The sequence below is a fragment of the Thalassophryne amazonica genome, chromosome 2 (genome assembly GCF_902500255.1).
Source record: "Thalassophryne amazonica chromosome 2, fThaAma1.1, whole genome shotgun sequence".
In the NCBI taxonomy this organism is placed as follows: Eukaryota; Metazoa; Chordata; class Actinopteri; order Batrachoidiformes; family Batrachoididae; genus Thalassophryne; species Thalassophryne amazonica.
Window position 1 is genome coordinate 156,068,579 of NC_047104.1, and position 14,966 is coordinate 156,083,544.

The 14,966-nt window shown below is 43.4% G+C and overlaps 1 protein-coding gene across 1 annotated transcript in view; it reads left to right on the forward strand.

Annotated features, from left to right (window-relative positions):
- Positions 1-14,966, forward strand: part of LOC117501064 (Bardet-Biedl syndrome 4 protein-like) — an 89,381-nt gene that overhangs the window by 19,536 nt on the left and 54,879 nt on the right. The window contains 1 exon segment of the mRNA XM_034159874.1: positions 13,108-13,187. Within this exon segment, the coding sequence (XP_034015765.1) occupies positions 13,108-13,187 (80 nt within the window).

The window sequence follows — 14,966 nt, forward strand, 5'->3', positions numbered from 1 at the left end:
TTCTTGTTATGTGCCGACGCGGGTTGAGGAGCGGACCTGCGTCTGACTGAACCCAGCGCTAAATAACCAGAAAGCGGTTCCAAAAACAAAACATTTATTTCCCTTTCTGTGCAATAATTGTGTACAACATAATATATGGTTTGTCTGGCGGAGTGAAGGACGGCGCGCTCTCCAGCGCCCAAAGGGATCGAAGCCCGGCGCTTCTGGACTCAAATTCACCGCCAAACACCCCCCAGGTGGACACGACAAACTGACTCTGTGAAGGATAGAAGAGGTGAGGTAAGTCAACAGCTACAACTAATATCCTTCAAAGGCACACACTATCAGCAACACATTCAGGTCTGAATTTAAGCTTTATGTAAATGAGCAGCTTCTCACAACAGGTGGAGGATCATCAGTCCGTACGCCACGGCCGTGAGAAGCGAGCTGCACAATTCTCATCAATGTTCAAATATACTGCGTAACAAAATACCAAATTACTATTAACACTTATTCAGACAATCAATCACCTCTGATGTGTGCTGACAGCATGTGTCCCTCACCCGTCCTCCTTCACAGGCACGATGTGTCAAACCCAGGCGCGGTCCTCAGCGTCTCACAAACGAACGTCACAAGGTCAAGTTCCCGGCAATTCTGCTTGAATCACTCATGGCTTAAATGCAGAACGCCATCTCATTATCTGCTTCAGCTGAAAGTCTTTAAGTCTGCACGTGAGCATCATCCACAGGTGCTGCGAGTCATTAGGCCTGCACATGAACATCCTCCACAAGTGCAGCCAATAATGTTGATGAGGGTGAAGGATTCTTCTGCCAGCACCTTCTCCACAGACAAAAACCAGTTTGCATACCACCTGGAGAGCAAAGAAAAGAAAACAACACAAAAACATCCAGCCAAACCCCCCAACACACAACAGTACCCCCCCATCAACGGGAAGCCTCCCGGCGACCGAACAGACCAGGCCCGAGAACAGCACCTCCCTCCGGGGTCCATGACAGCAAGCAGACGGCGTAACGCTCCCAAGGTCCACAGCAGACAGCAGGACAGGGCACCGCGGCTGGAAGGCCGGCTGGCATCAACAAAACCCCAAAAAAGTCCCATATACAACCCAACATACAAAAAAAAACACAAAACCCACCCAAAACCTCCCCAGGGGACTGTCCCATCCAACCCCGGGAAGAAAAGAAAAACTCCCAAATGCAAAAACCCAACACAGCCCCAATAACACAATACAAACACAAATTCACAAAGAAAAATAACAAACAACCCCCCCCAGAAGACCTTTACCGCCAGTTCCAGGAGAGACAACCAAAACCGGAATCCTACAGAGGTCCCCAGGTTTACATGGAGGAGCAGCGCCCCCCAGAGGACCGTACCATCAACCCCAGGAGGTCCCCTCCCCACAACCCAGGAACCCCAGACCCGGCCACACTTGGTCAGTTGGCCCCACAATCAATTCCCCCCCAGAGGACCGTCCCATCAACCCTGGAGGTGGAACCTGGAAGGAAGCATAAAAACACAAAAATCCAACCCCCGGCGGACTTCACTAAAACACCCCGGGGGCAAATAAAACAACTGGAAAACCCTGTTACCTCCCCCAACACCCCGAAAGACCCCAGATCACTCCCAGAGCCAGTCGTTAGCTCCATTTTGGCGAACGGCACAAAATTACTAAGCCGGGGAAGGAAACAGGAAAAACTAACCCGATCCCAACCCCGAAGCGCAGCGGAAAACCGGAAATACGTCCGGTGCCCCTACCCGACCATATCACCAGCCTATCGGGAGGGGCGGAACTACCGAAATGGCGAACGGCAACAGATCGGCCCACCCCTCCGACTGAGGTATGTTCCCGCTGCACCACACCCCGGTAACACCAATGACGAACGGTCAAAGGCCCACCGAGGCTGGAGTGGAACCGGGCCCTAACCAAACCCAAAAAAACGCACCTGACAACCCCCCCTAGGTGCAGAGGTCTTCTGAGAAACACTCAGCGTGACCAACCTGCACCACCCCACAACCCACAAGACAAACGGTCTTAGGGCAAGTGAGGTTGGGGTTAGGGAAGCAGGGAAATGAAAAACAACAAAACAAAACGACCCAATCCCAAACAGAAAATACCTAAGTTCAAATAATAAAAACCAACGATTGGCTGAGTCCAGCCGAGCTCCGAACCGCCAGTCATTCACTCCACCAGAACCCCCTCTAAACACCCAAACAATCCACAACCCCCCACAAAAAAAAACAAAAACAGCCCACATAACTAATTTTTTTTTTTTTCTCCTTCCTGTGTCCATTACCGTGCCTGTCCCAGAACACCTGGAGATACGTCATCACTATCCTTCCTGATGCTTATGTGACGGGGCAATATGGCGGCTTCAGCTTGTCCGAGCTGCATGGGCTCATCCGCAAGAGGAGCCAGAGGTCCCGTCGGAGGAGTCTCAGTGGGGCGAAGAAGAGGCAGCCCAGATCTGTGTCGGGGAAAGCCCCGAGACGAAAAGACCCGCTCTGATGTCCGCCCTCTCTCACGTCCACGCTCCTTTATCCGATCATCTAGACGAATAACCAAAGATATTAGCTCATCTAAATCTTTTGGTTCGTCACGGACTGCTAGCTCGTCTTTTAATGAATCGTTCAAACCATCCATAAACACTCCTCTTAAAGCTGCGGCATTCCAACCGGACTGAGCAGAAAAAATTCGGAAATCCACGGAATAATCCGCCGCACTCCGCCTCCCCTGCCTGAGATTCAGCAACCGTTGGGCAACGGTATTTGTTTTCACCGGATGGACAAAAACCAATCGGAACTACCGGGAGAAATCCTTAAAGGATCCTAACAATGGAGAGTTATTACTCCACAACGCATTGACCCAAGCTAAGGCGTCACCTCGGAGCAAATTTGTCACATATGAGACACGGCTACCATCAGAAGAGAAGGAAGCCGGTTGCTGAGCAAAAACCAGAAAACATTGCATCAAAAACGGAGCACAGGCTTCAATGTTTCCCGCATAAGGCTCCGGATGACAAATAATTGGTTCAGAAGCCGAATCTCTGGGTGACGGAGTTATCTGCACCGGTATCGATGGTGCCGCAGCTGGAGCAGCAGGAAGCGGAACGGCTTGCGCTGCAAGCTCCGTAACGCGGGCATCTGTTTGTTTAATTTGGTTTGCGAGATGCTGTAATTGCTGCCATATTTTCTCCAAGTGTTCTTGAACTTTTTCGGCAAATGGAACCGCTTCTGCCACTGGGTCCATTTTGGAATGGCCGGGAACTACTGTTATGTGCCGACGCGGGTTGAGGAGCGGACCTGCGTCTGACTGAACCCAGCGCTAAATAACCAGAAAGCGGTTCCAAAAACAAAACATTTATTTCCCTTTCTGTGCAATAATTGTGTACAACATAATATATGGTTTGTCTGGCGGAGTGAAGGACGGCGCACTCTCCAGCGCCCAAAGGGATCGAAGCCCGGCGCTTCTGGACTCAAATTCACCGCCAAACACCCCCCAGGTGGACACGACAAACTGACTCTGTGAAAGATAGAAGAGGTGAGGTAAGTCAACAGCTACAACTAATATCCTTCAAAGGCACACACTATCAGCAACACATTCAGGTCTGAATTTAAGCTTTATGTAAATGAGCAGCTTCTCACAACAGGTGGAGGATCATCAGTCCGTACGCCACGGCCGTGAGAAGCGAGCTGCACAATTCTCATCAATGTTCAAATATACTGCGTAACAAAATACCAAATTACTATTAACACTTATTCAGACAATCAATCACCTCTGATGTGTGCTGACAGCATGTGTCCCTCACCCGTCCTCCTTCACAGGCACGATGTGTCAAACCCAGGCGCGGTCCTCAGCGTCTCACAAACGAACGTCACAAGGTCGAGTTCCCGGCAATTCTGCTTGAATCACTCATGGCTTAAATGCAGAACGCCATCTCATTATCTGCTTCAGTTGAAAGTCTTTAAGTCTGCACGTGAGCATCCTCCTCAGGTGCTGCGAGTCATTAGGCCTGCACATGAACATCCTCCACAAGTGCAGCCAATAATGTTGATGAGGGTGAAGGATTCTTCTGCCAGCACCTTCTCCACAGACAAAAACCAGTTTGCATACCACCTGGAGAGCAAAGAAAAGAAAACAACACAAAAACATCCAGCCAAACCCCCCAACACACAACATTTCTTCTACTAAAGGTGGATTAGAACTTTTTGTGGAACACAGTACCAACTAATATACATGAGGAACTTAGCAGTCAATATGTGTCACTGATTTCATTTGAATTGAATGAATTTATTAGGCATGCAGGGATCCAAAAACAACAAGGAACACAAAGAAAGAAATCTAAATAATCCAACAACACACCATGTGCCTGAAAGGGTGTAGGCAAAAGCTTGTAAACGCCCACCCCTTTAACCAAAAAATAAAAATTATACATATGTACATAAAATTATACATATACCCATAATAACTAATACAAAGTATAAATTAATTCCTGAACTAAAAATTCAACAACACAAACATGCAAACAGCAGTGCACCAAAAACAAAACAAAATTAATAAACCTGATTCATCATGCCGTAATAAGTAATCAAATCATTTTTGTAGAGCCTTTTAAAGCCAACCAAATTACCAAGTGATTTTATGTTGTCCTGGCAATTGTTCCAAATATTAAGACCTTTAACAGAAACACAATGACTTTTATGGTAGTTTGAATCTTTCATTTCTGAAATAATAATGTTCCTCGCAAATTATAACTGGAGTCCCTCATTTTAAACAGGTCCTGGGCATGTTGTGGTAAAAGTTTATTTTTTAATTAAAAAATAATTTGTATTATGCAAATTGTGTTCATGAATAAATCATGATCATTTAACCATCATACACACACACACACAAATGGCTTGTGTGTGTGTGTACAATGTTCGTGCAATACGTTGGACTTGGGAGGTTGAAAGAAGTCAAATGGAACGCTGACGGTACAGGAATTACGCAAAAGATGAGGAACCGTCAAGACAGAAAGCAAAACGGAATACGGACGAATTGAAGTTGTCTTCGGGATTCATATAGGAATGAAGCTAGATGACTGTTAAATGATGTCTCTGAAAGTCAACGCAAGTCCAGATTTCTTCTTTCGTTTTGGCTTCAGTGTCCTTCCTTAGTGCCATGTGACCAGGGATTTAGATCAATATTCACCCCACTGCAGCACTCGTTCTCATTCCTTGTGCTTTAACAACAATGACAATGAAATTAGGGTAGATGTACCCATTAAGCCCAACAAAATCTAAGTTTTGCTATTTTTCCTATATACTGACATAATGAATAAGTGACATCATTTATTTGAACAAATGATGGTTAAGATTTCCCTTTAATTTAAATATTTAGTAGTTAGTTGACGTACAATTCAAAAGATGTAATTAAGAAATTTTAAGGAAAAAGTCAAAAGTCTGAAATGGGCTTAATTGGTACCATGGGTACCATTTGTGTGTATGTATACTTTGGGATGGGGCTAACTCAACAATCGAAAATGCGATTTGTATACAATAAAAAATGTCATAGAAGTAACAGTCCATTTCATTGAATGAATTAATGGATGGCAAAATATATATTTTTCTTTTTTGTAAACTGACATCAAAGTTGAAAGTGAGGTTAAAGGATGCATGGACTTAATGGTACACTTTCAGATACATTGTGGAATTCGCCTCCAGTGGCCATTTCATTCCGTGGAAATGTGACAGCTGAGCAGGTGTTTCTATTGACGCCGAACATGGGAGCGAGAGGCTCACTAACTGGAAGTCTCGCGGTTTCAAGATGGATTGTCCATTCCTGCGAGATTCCATGAGATCTCATCTACTGTCAATCCAGGAAGTATCGATCCAGGAAGTGTTCAACATTGGACATTTCCTGCTTCACTGTGGACTCAAAATTTGGCACTTCCTGTTTGGGACTCAGTGTACCATGAGTGAGCGCTCATATTGTTAAACAAATGTTGCCAGGTTTTGTTTTCTGCTGGTTTTTAATGACCGAGTAATTGCACTTTTTGAACATTTAGTTTATTCATTTGTGCCTCCATTCATTCATTTTGTGCCACTTATCTGGTTCTGGGTCATGGTGGCAGTAGACCACTAGATGGTCCCACACGTCCCTATCCTCCACCATGTTCTCTAACTCTTCCTGGAAGATCCCAAGGCATTTCCGAGTCATCTGGGATATATTATCCCTCCGTGTCCTGGGTCTTCCCTCGGGCCTCCTCCCAGTTGACTGTGCCTGGAAGACCTCCCCGGAGAGCCGACCAGGGGGGCATTTTTACCAGGTGTCCGAAGCATCTCAGATGGCTCCTTTCAGTGTGCAGAAGCCGCGGTTCTACTCCGAAGCCCTCCCGGATATCTGAGATTCTCACCCTGTTCTCAAGTGTAAGTCCAGATACCTGACAGAGGAATGTCATTTCTGATGCTTGTATGCCTGACCTTTTTTTCTTATTAAGCCAAACCTCATGACCATAGGTGAGGATAGGAGCATACACAGACTGCTCAATTGAGAATGCTACCTTCTGACTCAGCTGTTTCTTCACCACAAAGGTCTGGTGCATTGTCTGCAAACTTCAGATGCAGCCCCAATTTGTGTATCAATCTCATGCTCCAACTTACCACCACTTATGACAAAGACCCTGAGATGTTTAAGCTCTTCCACTTGGGGTAATAACACTCCCCTGCCCAGAGGGGAGAATTTTCCTACAGAGGACCACAATGATTTCAGAATTGGAGGTGCTGATGCTTATCCCATTTGCTTTACACTGCCCATTGCACAAACCCAACAGAACCACATCATCCACAAAAAGCATAGATGCAGTTCTGTGGTCACCAACCAAGATACCATCCAGTCCCTGACTGCACTTTGAAATTCTGTCCATGAAAATCACAAGCAGGTTTGGTGACAAAGGGCAACCCTGACAGAGTCAACATACAATGGGAACAGGTTTGATGTGATGCAGACAATGCAAGCACAGCTTCTACTTTGGTTGCATAGAGACTGGGTCACGCATTGCAGCAGTAAAGGTACCCCATACACACCTCACAGGTTCACCTCGAGGGACCCTGTAGTGCCCATTTTCCTAGTCCACTAAACATATGTAGACTGGTTGGTCATACTCCCAAGTCCTTTCTAATATCCTTGCAAGGGTTTAGAACTGGTCCACCATTCCATGACCAGGACATGACAGCCCAACAACATTCAGACACTTCAGCATCTCAGCGTGAATCTCATTCGCTCCTAGCTACTTACCGCTGAGGTTTTTTGTTTGTTTGTTCTTTACTACCTCTGTGATTTCCGCGAGGGAGATGGTACCAGATCCGCCAGAATTTTCCATTCCATGAATGCCAGGCAACATATTTGGAGGAAACCAGGCACTAATAGGTATTGGCATCACCTCTGTTACCAATACCTGTGTTCAGCGACCTCATGACTCTATAAGTATTTCCCAGGCATCACTAGAACTCAAAGGCCCAAAGACATAGAGGTCACTGCCGAAATAATGTAATCTCTTAGAGGTGGGGGTCCCATCACCATCAAGACTCAAATCATAATGATCACCAAGTGTTTGACAGCTGACTTGAGACTTGACTTGGGACTTGCTGATTGATGACTTGAGAATGAATTACTCCCATCATTTGGATAACGGATTAAAGAGGGGGCATTGTCTGTTAGGACCCCATAGCCTTATGGTAACCATGAAGGCCCAACGGGTACCTTGAACACGAGATGGCTAACGGTGCTCTGGTGAAACAAGAAGTCCTCGACAGTGGATTAGGTGGAGAAGGTAGTTTGTAACCGAACGGTTGTGATGAAGGCTGAAACAGGTGCTCATACCCCGATTGTCTGTGATTTTCCAGCCATTGAACCAGGCTCAGGATCTCTTGAGGATCGTGTGTTTGCTGATGTGTAATGAGATTCCCACGTTAAAGGAACCCACACACAGGCGTCTTAAGATTCACCCTGGAGATTGTCTCCACGTCTGCCATCTCTGGGAATCAATTAATCAACGATGTTCCTCGTCACTGAAGGTTTTCCATAATGACAGAAATCTGCTTTATTCTGTTTTATTTCTACATACAGTAGTGTTTAGAATAATAGCAGTGCTATGTGACTAAAAAGATTAATCCAGGTTTTGAGTATATTTCTTATTATTACATGGGAAACAAGGTACCAGTAGATTCAGTAGATTCTCTCAAATCCAACAAGACCAAGCATTCATGATATGCACACTCTTAAGGCTATGAAATTGGGCTATTAGTAAAAAAAAAAGTAGAAAAGGGGATGTTCACAATAATAGTAGTGTGGCATTCAGTCAGTGAATTTGTCAATTTTGTGGAACAAACAGGTGTGAATCAGGTGTCCCCTATTTAAGGATGAAGCCAGCACCTGTTGAACATGCTTTTCTCTTTGAAAGCCTGAGGAAAATGGGATGTTCAAGACATTGTTCAGAAGAACAGCGTAGTTTGATTAAAAAGTTGATTAGAGAGGGGAAAACTTACACACAGGTGCAAAAAAATTATAGGCTGTTCATCTACAATGATCTCCAGTGCTTTAAAATGGACAAAAAAACAGAGATGCGTGGAAGAAAACAGAAAACAACCATCAAAATGGATAGAAGAATAACCAGAATGGCAAATGCTCAGCCATTGATCAGCTCCACGATGATCAAAGACAGTCTGGAGTTACCTGTAAGTGCTGTGACAGTTAGAAGACGCCTGTGTAAAGCTAATTTATTTGCAAGAATCCCCCGCAAAGTCCCTCTGTTAAATAAAAGACGTGCAGAAGAGGTTACAATTTGCCAAAGAACACATCACCTGGCCTAAAGAGAAATGGAGGAATATTTTGTGGACTGATGAAAGTAAAATTGTTCCTTTTGGGTCCAAGGGCCGCAGACAGTTTGTGAGACGACCCCCGAACTCTGAATTCAAGCCACAGTTCACAGTGAAGACAGTGAAGCATGGTGGTGCAAGCATCATGATATGGGCATGTTTCTCTTACTATGGTGTTGGGCCTATATATCGCATACCAGGTATCATGGATCAGTGTGGATATGTCAAAATATTTGAAGAGGTCATGTTGCTAAAAAAAAACAGGTTGAACATAATAGTTTTGAGTTTGTAGCGTCAACAGCAGATGCTACTATTATTGTGAACAGCCCTTTTCTACTTTTTTTTACTAATAGCCCAATTTCATAGCCCTAAGAGTGTGCATATCATGAATGCTTGGTCTTGTTGGATTTGTGAGAATCTACTGAATCTACTGGTACCTTGTTTCCCATGTAACAATAAGAAATATACTCAAAACCTGGATTAATCTTTTTAGTCACATAGCACTACTATTATTCTGAACACTACTGTATCAAAGTTGATTTTTATAAACTTATTAAAACAAGGTTACTTCAGTGTGAATCGATGTCTCCCCACTTTAACGTAAAGTCTTTTTTGATTTGAAAGAATAAGCATAAATAATCCAAAGTTTTGAGATGAAGAATTTTCGCAGTGCAAGTTTTATTTTTGCAGTAAAACTTTGAAAAATAATTTTCATCTCATTCTGTGCTCACCCTGTGCCTTTTGATCTCAGCATGCTTCCACTCTGCGCTTATCCCTTTTAACAGATGTTTAATGCGCATGAAAAGAAGACGGGTCTTAGCATTACCGAGCTCTTCTATGGAACAATGAGAGAAATCCTCCGTGTTTGGGATGAGTGTTGGAGACATCCTGCTGCGATCCTCTTTCTCGCTCCTTTCCAGCCTTCAGGAATACAGGTCACGCATGTATCTCCTCTGTCGCAGATCTGTCCAGCTTTGTGTTAGTGGGCTGCAGAGTACCACAGGGTCACAGCTGAAACACAGAGACAAGAAAATTATTGCTGCCTCAGCAGGAGCAAAGGCGATTAAGTCTCTGCTAAAAGGTCTTTCTGAGTCATGATGAAGCAAACACGCGAAGCCTGTGCAGCTTCCCACTCAGTAGTGGAGCGGATTTTTTTGAAGCCTCCAGTTCTTGCAGCGGCTTCACTTGAAGCACTCGACGACAGATTAAAAACAAAACATACAGGAGGCAGCTTCAATTGTATTTTTGCATGCTATCACCCAGTATCAGTGGCACATACAAAGCTTCATTCTTTATTTCACTTTGACTTTGAATTCATTTTTTTTAGCCTCACAGTCAGGTAGTGGGTGAACGATAACAGGCTTACCAGAAACAAACTGGCTTCGATTTGAATTACAGTGTTGTGGTTGAGAAAAGAAATGTACTCTCCTGGGAAGACAACTTGGAGCATTTGCTTCTCGAGGGTACCTCACTCTTCTAAAGCTGCCTTTGTGTTGTGCTGCCTCCCTCCTTCAGTCTGTCTCTGTACGCTCTCTGTTCTGACAAAGCACCTGGCTAACCAGACATTGTTACCCTGGCAACAAGAAGAATATTGCAGCCTCCCCAGGCATTAAAAGAGGAAGAAGGAAAAAGCATTTGTGCAATGACAAACTTTCTTGCAAGGTGACATTTGCAGTGTACCAGCTGAATTGAGTGATTGTAGTTTTACATGGGAATTCTAACTCGAATGCTGCAGTTAATGTCAACTTTCATATCTAAAATCACTCATGGTTGCAGGGCAGGGTTTGTAGTATATTTTGTTCAAATAATACTATTATTATTTATTCAATTTATTTTATTTCATATAGAGCCAAATCACAACAAAGTTGCCCCAAGGTGCTTCACACAAGTAAGGTCTAACCTTACCAACCCCCATAGCAAGCACATGGTGACCGTGGTAAGGAAAATCTCCCTCTAATGATTTGAGGAAGAAACCTCAAGCAGACCAGACTCAAGGGGGTGACCCCCTGCTTGGGCCATGGTACAGACACAAATTACAAAACAATTTACAAAACGAATATACAGGAAATTATAACATAGGCTTATCATTTCAAATAAAACTGAATTATTTCAGAATGATCACTATTATCAAACAAAATATGCCATTAAAAAAATCCTTGATGTATAACTCTGTAGCATAAATCATTGGCTTAAGGCTGCCCCATAATTTACAACTCATGGTTTGCCTGATTGTGTATCATGAAATACAGCCTAGATTGCTAATTTTTCTTACAAGTGCACCAGAAGATTTTACACAATATAGCAGTAAAGAATTGCTGTCCTGTTAATTCCTAAGGTGTATTTTCCAACACTCTCTCCCTTATCTTCAACCACTTAGTCCATTTAAGAGTCACAGTGGGCTGGAGCTCAGCAGTCATAGGACGTGTGTCAGGGCTGGTGGTGGCTTGACAGAAGAAACGGGAGGAGACCAATGCAGACCCACAGGCATGGTTGGCTTAGATTGATAACAAGCTTTATCTGAAGACTAGGCATAGGGTTTGGTACACAGGTACTCAAACTTACTGGCAGAGGTATCAGACATGGTGCAGCCTGGGTCAAGGTCCAGAAATGAGCAAAGTTCATACAAATGGCATCGAGGAGTAAAACAGGCAAAACAGAGGCAGAGTCAAAAAACAGGCTGAGTACAGGGCAACAGCGAGGCGGAGGTCGGAGTTCACAAGTAAGGTCAAAACACTGAAAAGCGAACTGGACGAGAACGAAAGGTGAGAAAGCGAACAGAGGCAACAATCAGGCAGTGAGCTGTAGAACTGTGAGGGAGCAAACTAATCAGGTTGATGTGAGGCAGTTGTGTGGAGGGTTCTGGAAAGAGGTGTGGTTTAGTGAACAAAGAAGAGGGAAGAAAGGCAAGAGAGTGTGGGAGGGCAAAACAAAGCGGTGCAAAACAAGAGAAGTGAGTGACAGAAAAACTAACTGTGAGAAACATGATGTGCTCAAATAATTAATGTGAGCAAAACAAAAGGGGCAAACCTAAGAGCTAATGTGACAAGTCAAAAAGCGGAAAACAAGAAAACGAATGATTAAAACCAAAACTAGAATGGAACTGTTATTGACTGGTACAGAAAAGTAACTAGTAATAAAATAGTAATAAAAATGACAAAACAAACTGTTGGTTAAACAGAGAATAAGTGACGAACAGAAAACAAAACCGGTGATGACTGAATAATGCAATAAATGACAAATGAAACATAATCTGATGACCTGTGACTAAGCATTATACAACAAATGTGATAAACAGAACTAAACTAAGACTAAAGTAACTTAAAGGACTATGAGTGAACAAATACAAAAAACAATTACAGGATAAATAAATGCAAAACAAAATGATAAGATAAAGAATGGAACCAGTGACAAAATAGTAAGCAAAGCAATAAACAGAACCAAACTGAGATTTACATGAGAAAGTATAAACATATGAAAACTAAAACCATAGAGGACATACAGCCAAAATCCAGACCTAAAGCCCGAGCCGGGGCCAAGCATGACAGCGTGAGGCGAGGTACACCCCGGACGGGATGCCAGTCCGCCGCAGAGCCACATATAGACAAACAAACAGCTAACAATCCACCTAACCTGCATGTCTTTGGAAGTGAGAGTTAACCAGAGCACCCGGAGGGATCCCACATAAACACAGGGAGGACGTGCAAACCCCAAACAGAAAGGACCAGGTCAGAGGTAATCCTGGCACCTTTTTGTTATGATGCCAGTGTTAACCACTGAGCACCCTGCCTCCCTGTTCAAACTGCATACTGTTAATTTTCATGTGAACATTTAGCGCCATCTACTGGTTGTTTATAGACCATGGGATATAGCAGTCCTTACTGGTTGTTTGAGTCACTTGTTGGGATCTAATTCAATGTATTTGAATTTGAGGCCACTAGTCTAAACTGTTTATAGGTTACTAATGAGCTTAAAAAGTTTAGATTTTTTTTATGTTCCTCGTGAATTGAAGATTAAAATGTAAATTTGGGAATGTGCTTTATTAACCTGTAAATATGGGATGGTGCTTTATTAACCTGTAAATATGGGATGGTGCTTTACATCTGTGCTTTCAGATCACTCAGTAATAAGTGCTAACAGAAGGCACTTACAAGATTATCAGCATCATTAATTCATCAACTAAATAAGACATGCTAATGGTTAGATAATTATCTAAAAAGTGATTCTGTTTTTAAATGATGTTCTTTTTCCTTTCAGCTCCAGAGCTTCCCATTGTGGAGAGAAGAAACTGGCTCATCCACCAGCATTATATCCGCAAAGACTATGACACGTGTAAGGTGAAGAAACCATCCATTCATTCTGTCTGTGGTTTAGTTTGTCATGTCCATGTCTGTGTGTTGTTGTTATTGTTACAATATGAAGATGATGAATGATGGACGTTTCGTAAAAATGTTTTTGTTTCTACAACCCCAATTCCACTGAAGTTGGGACGTTGTGTAAAATGTAAATAAAAACAGAATACAATGATTTGCAAATCCTCTTCAACTTATCTTCAATTGAATACACCACAGAGACAAGATATTTAATGTTCAAACTGATAGACTTTTTTGTTTTTGTGCAAATATTTGCTCAGTTTGAAATGAATGCCTGCAACATGTTTCAAAAAAGCTGGGACAGTGGCAGCAAAAGACTGGAAAAGTTGATGAATGAAATGAAAAAGGAACATCCCCAAAAGGCTCAGCCGTTCACAAGCAACGATGGGGCAAGGATCACCACTTTGTGAACACCTGCGTGAAAAAAAATAGTCCAACAGTTTAAGAACAGTTTTTCTCAACGTTCAATTGCAAGGAATTTAGGGATTCCATCATCTACAGTCCTTAATATAATCAGAAGATTCAGAGAATCTGGAGAACTTTCTGCACGTAAGCGGCAAGGCCGATAACCAACATTGAATGCCTGTGACCTTTGATCCCTCAGGTGGGACTCCATTAAAAATCGAGATCATTGTGTAAAGCAGGGGTGGCCAAGTTCGGTCCTCGAGAGCCACCTTCCTGACACTCTTAGTTGTCTCCCTGCTCCAACACACCTGAATCCAATGAAAGGCTCATTAAAAGTCTGCTAACAAGTCTTTCATTGCATTCAGGTGTGTTGGAGCAGGGAGACAACTAAGAGTGTCAGGAAGGTGGCTCTCGAGGACCGAACTTGGCCACCCCTGGTGTAAAGGATCTTACCGCGTGGACTCAGGAACACACCTGAATCCAATGAAAGGCTCATTAAAAGTCTGCTAACAAGTCTTTCATTGCATTCAGGTGTGTTGGAGCAGGGAGACAACTAAGAGTGTCAGGAAGGTGGCTCTCGAGGACCGAACTTGGCCACCCCTGGTGTAAAGGATCTTACCGCGTGGACTCAGGAACACTTCAGAAAACCATTGTCAGTTAACACAGTTTGTCACTACATCTACAAGTGCAAGTTAAATCTCTACCATGCAAAACAAAAGCCATACATCAACAACATCCAGAAACGCCACCGCCTTCTCTGGGCCCGAGCTCATTTGAAATGGACAGACGCAAAGTGGAAAAGTGTGCTGTTGTCTGATGAGTCCACATTTCAAATTGTTTTTGTGTCCTTAGGACAAAAGAGGAAAAAGAGATTGTTACCAGTGCAAAGTTCAAAAGCCAGCATCTGTGATGGTATGGGAGTGTGTTAGTGCCCATGACATGGACAACTTACACAGCTGTGATGGCTTTGTCAATGCTGAAAGGTACATCCAGGTTTTGGAGCAACACATGCTGCCATCCAAGCAACGTCTTTTTCAGGGACGTCCCTGCTTATTTCAGCAAGACAGTGCCATGCCACATTCTGCACGTGTTACAACAGCGTGGCTTCATAGTAAAAGAGTGTGGGTACTAGACTGGCCGGAGACCCCGGAGTGTTTAACAACTGAAGTCGTACATCAAGCAAGAATGGGAAAGAATTCCACCTACAAAGCTTCAACAATTAGTGTCCTCAGTTCCCAAACGCTTATTGAGTGTTGTTAGAAGGAAAGGTGATGTAACACAGTGGTAAACATACCACTGTCCCAGCTTTTTTGAAACATGTTGCAGCCATCCATTTCA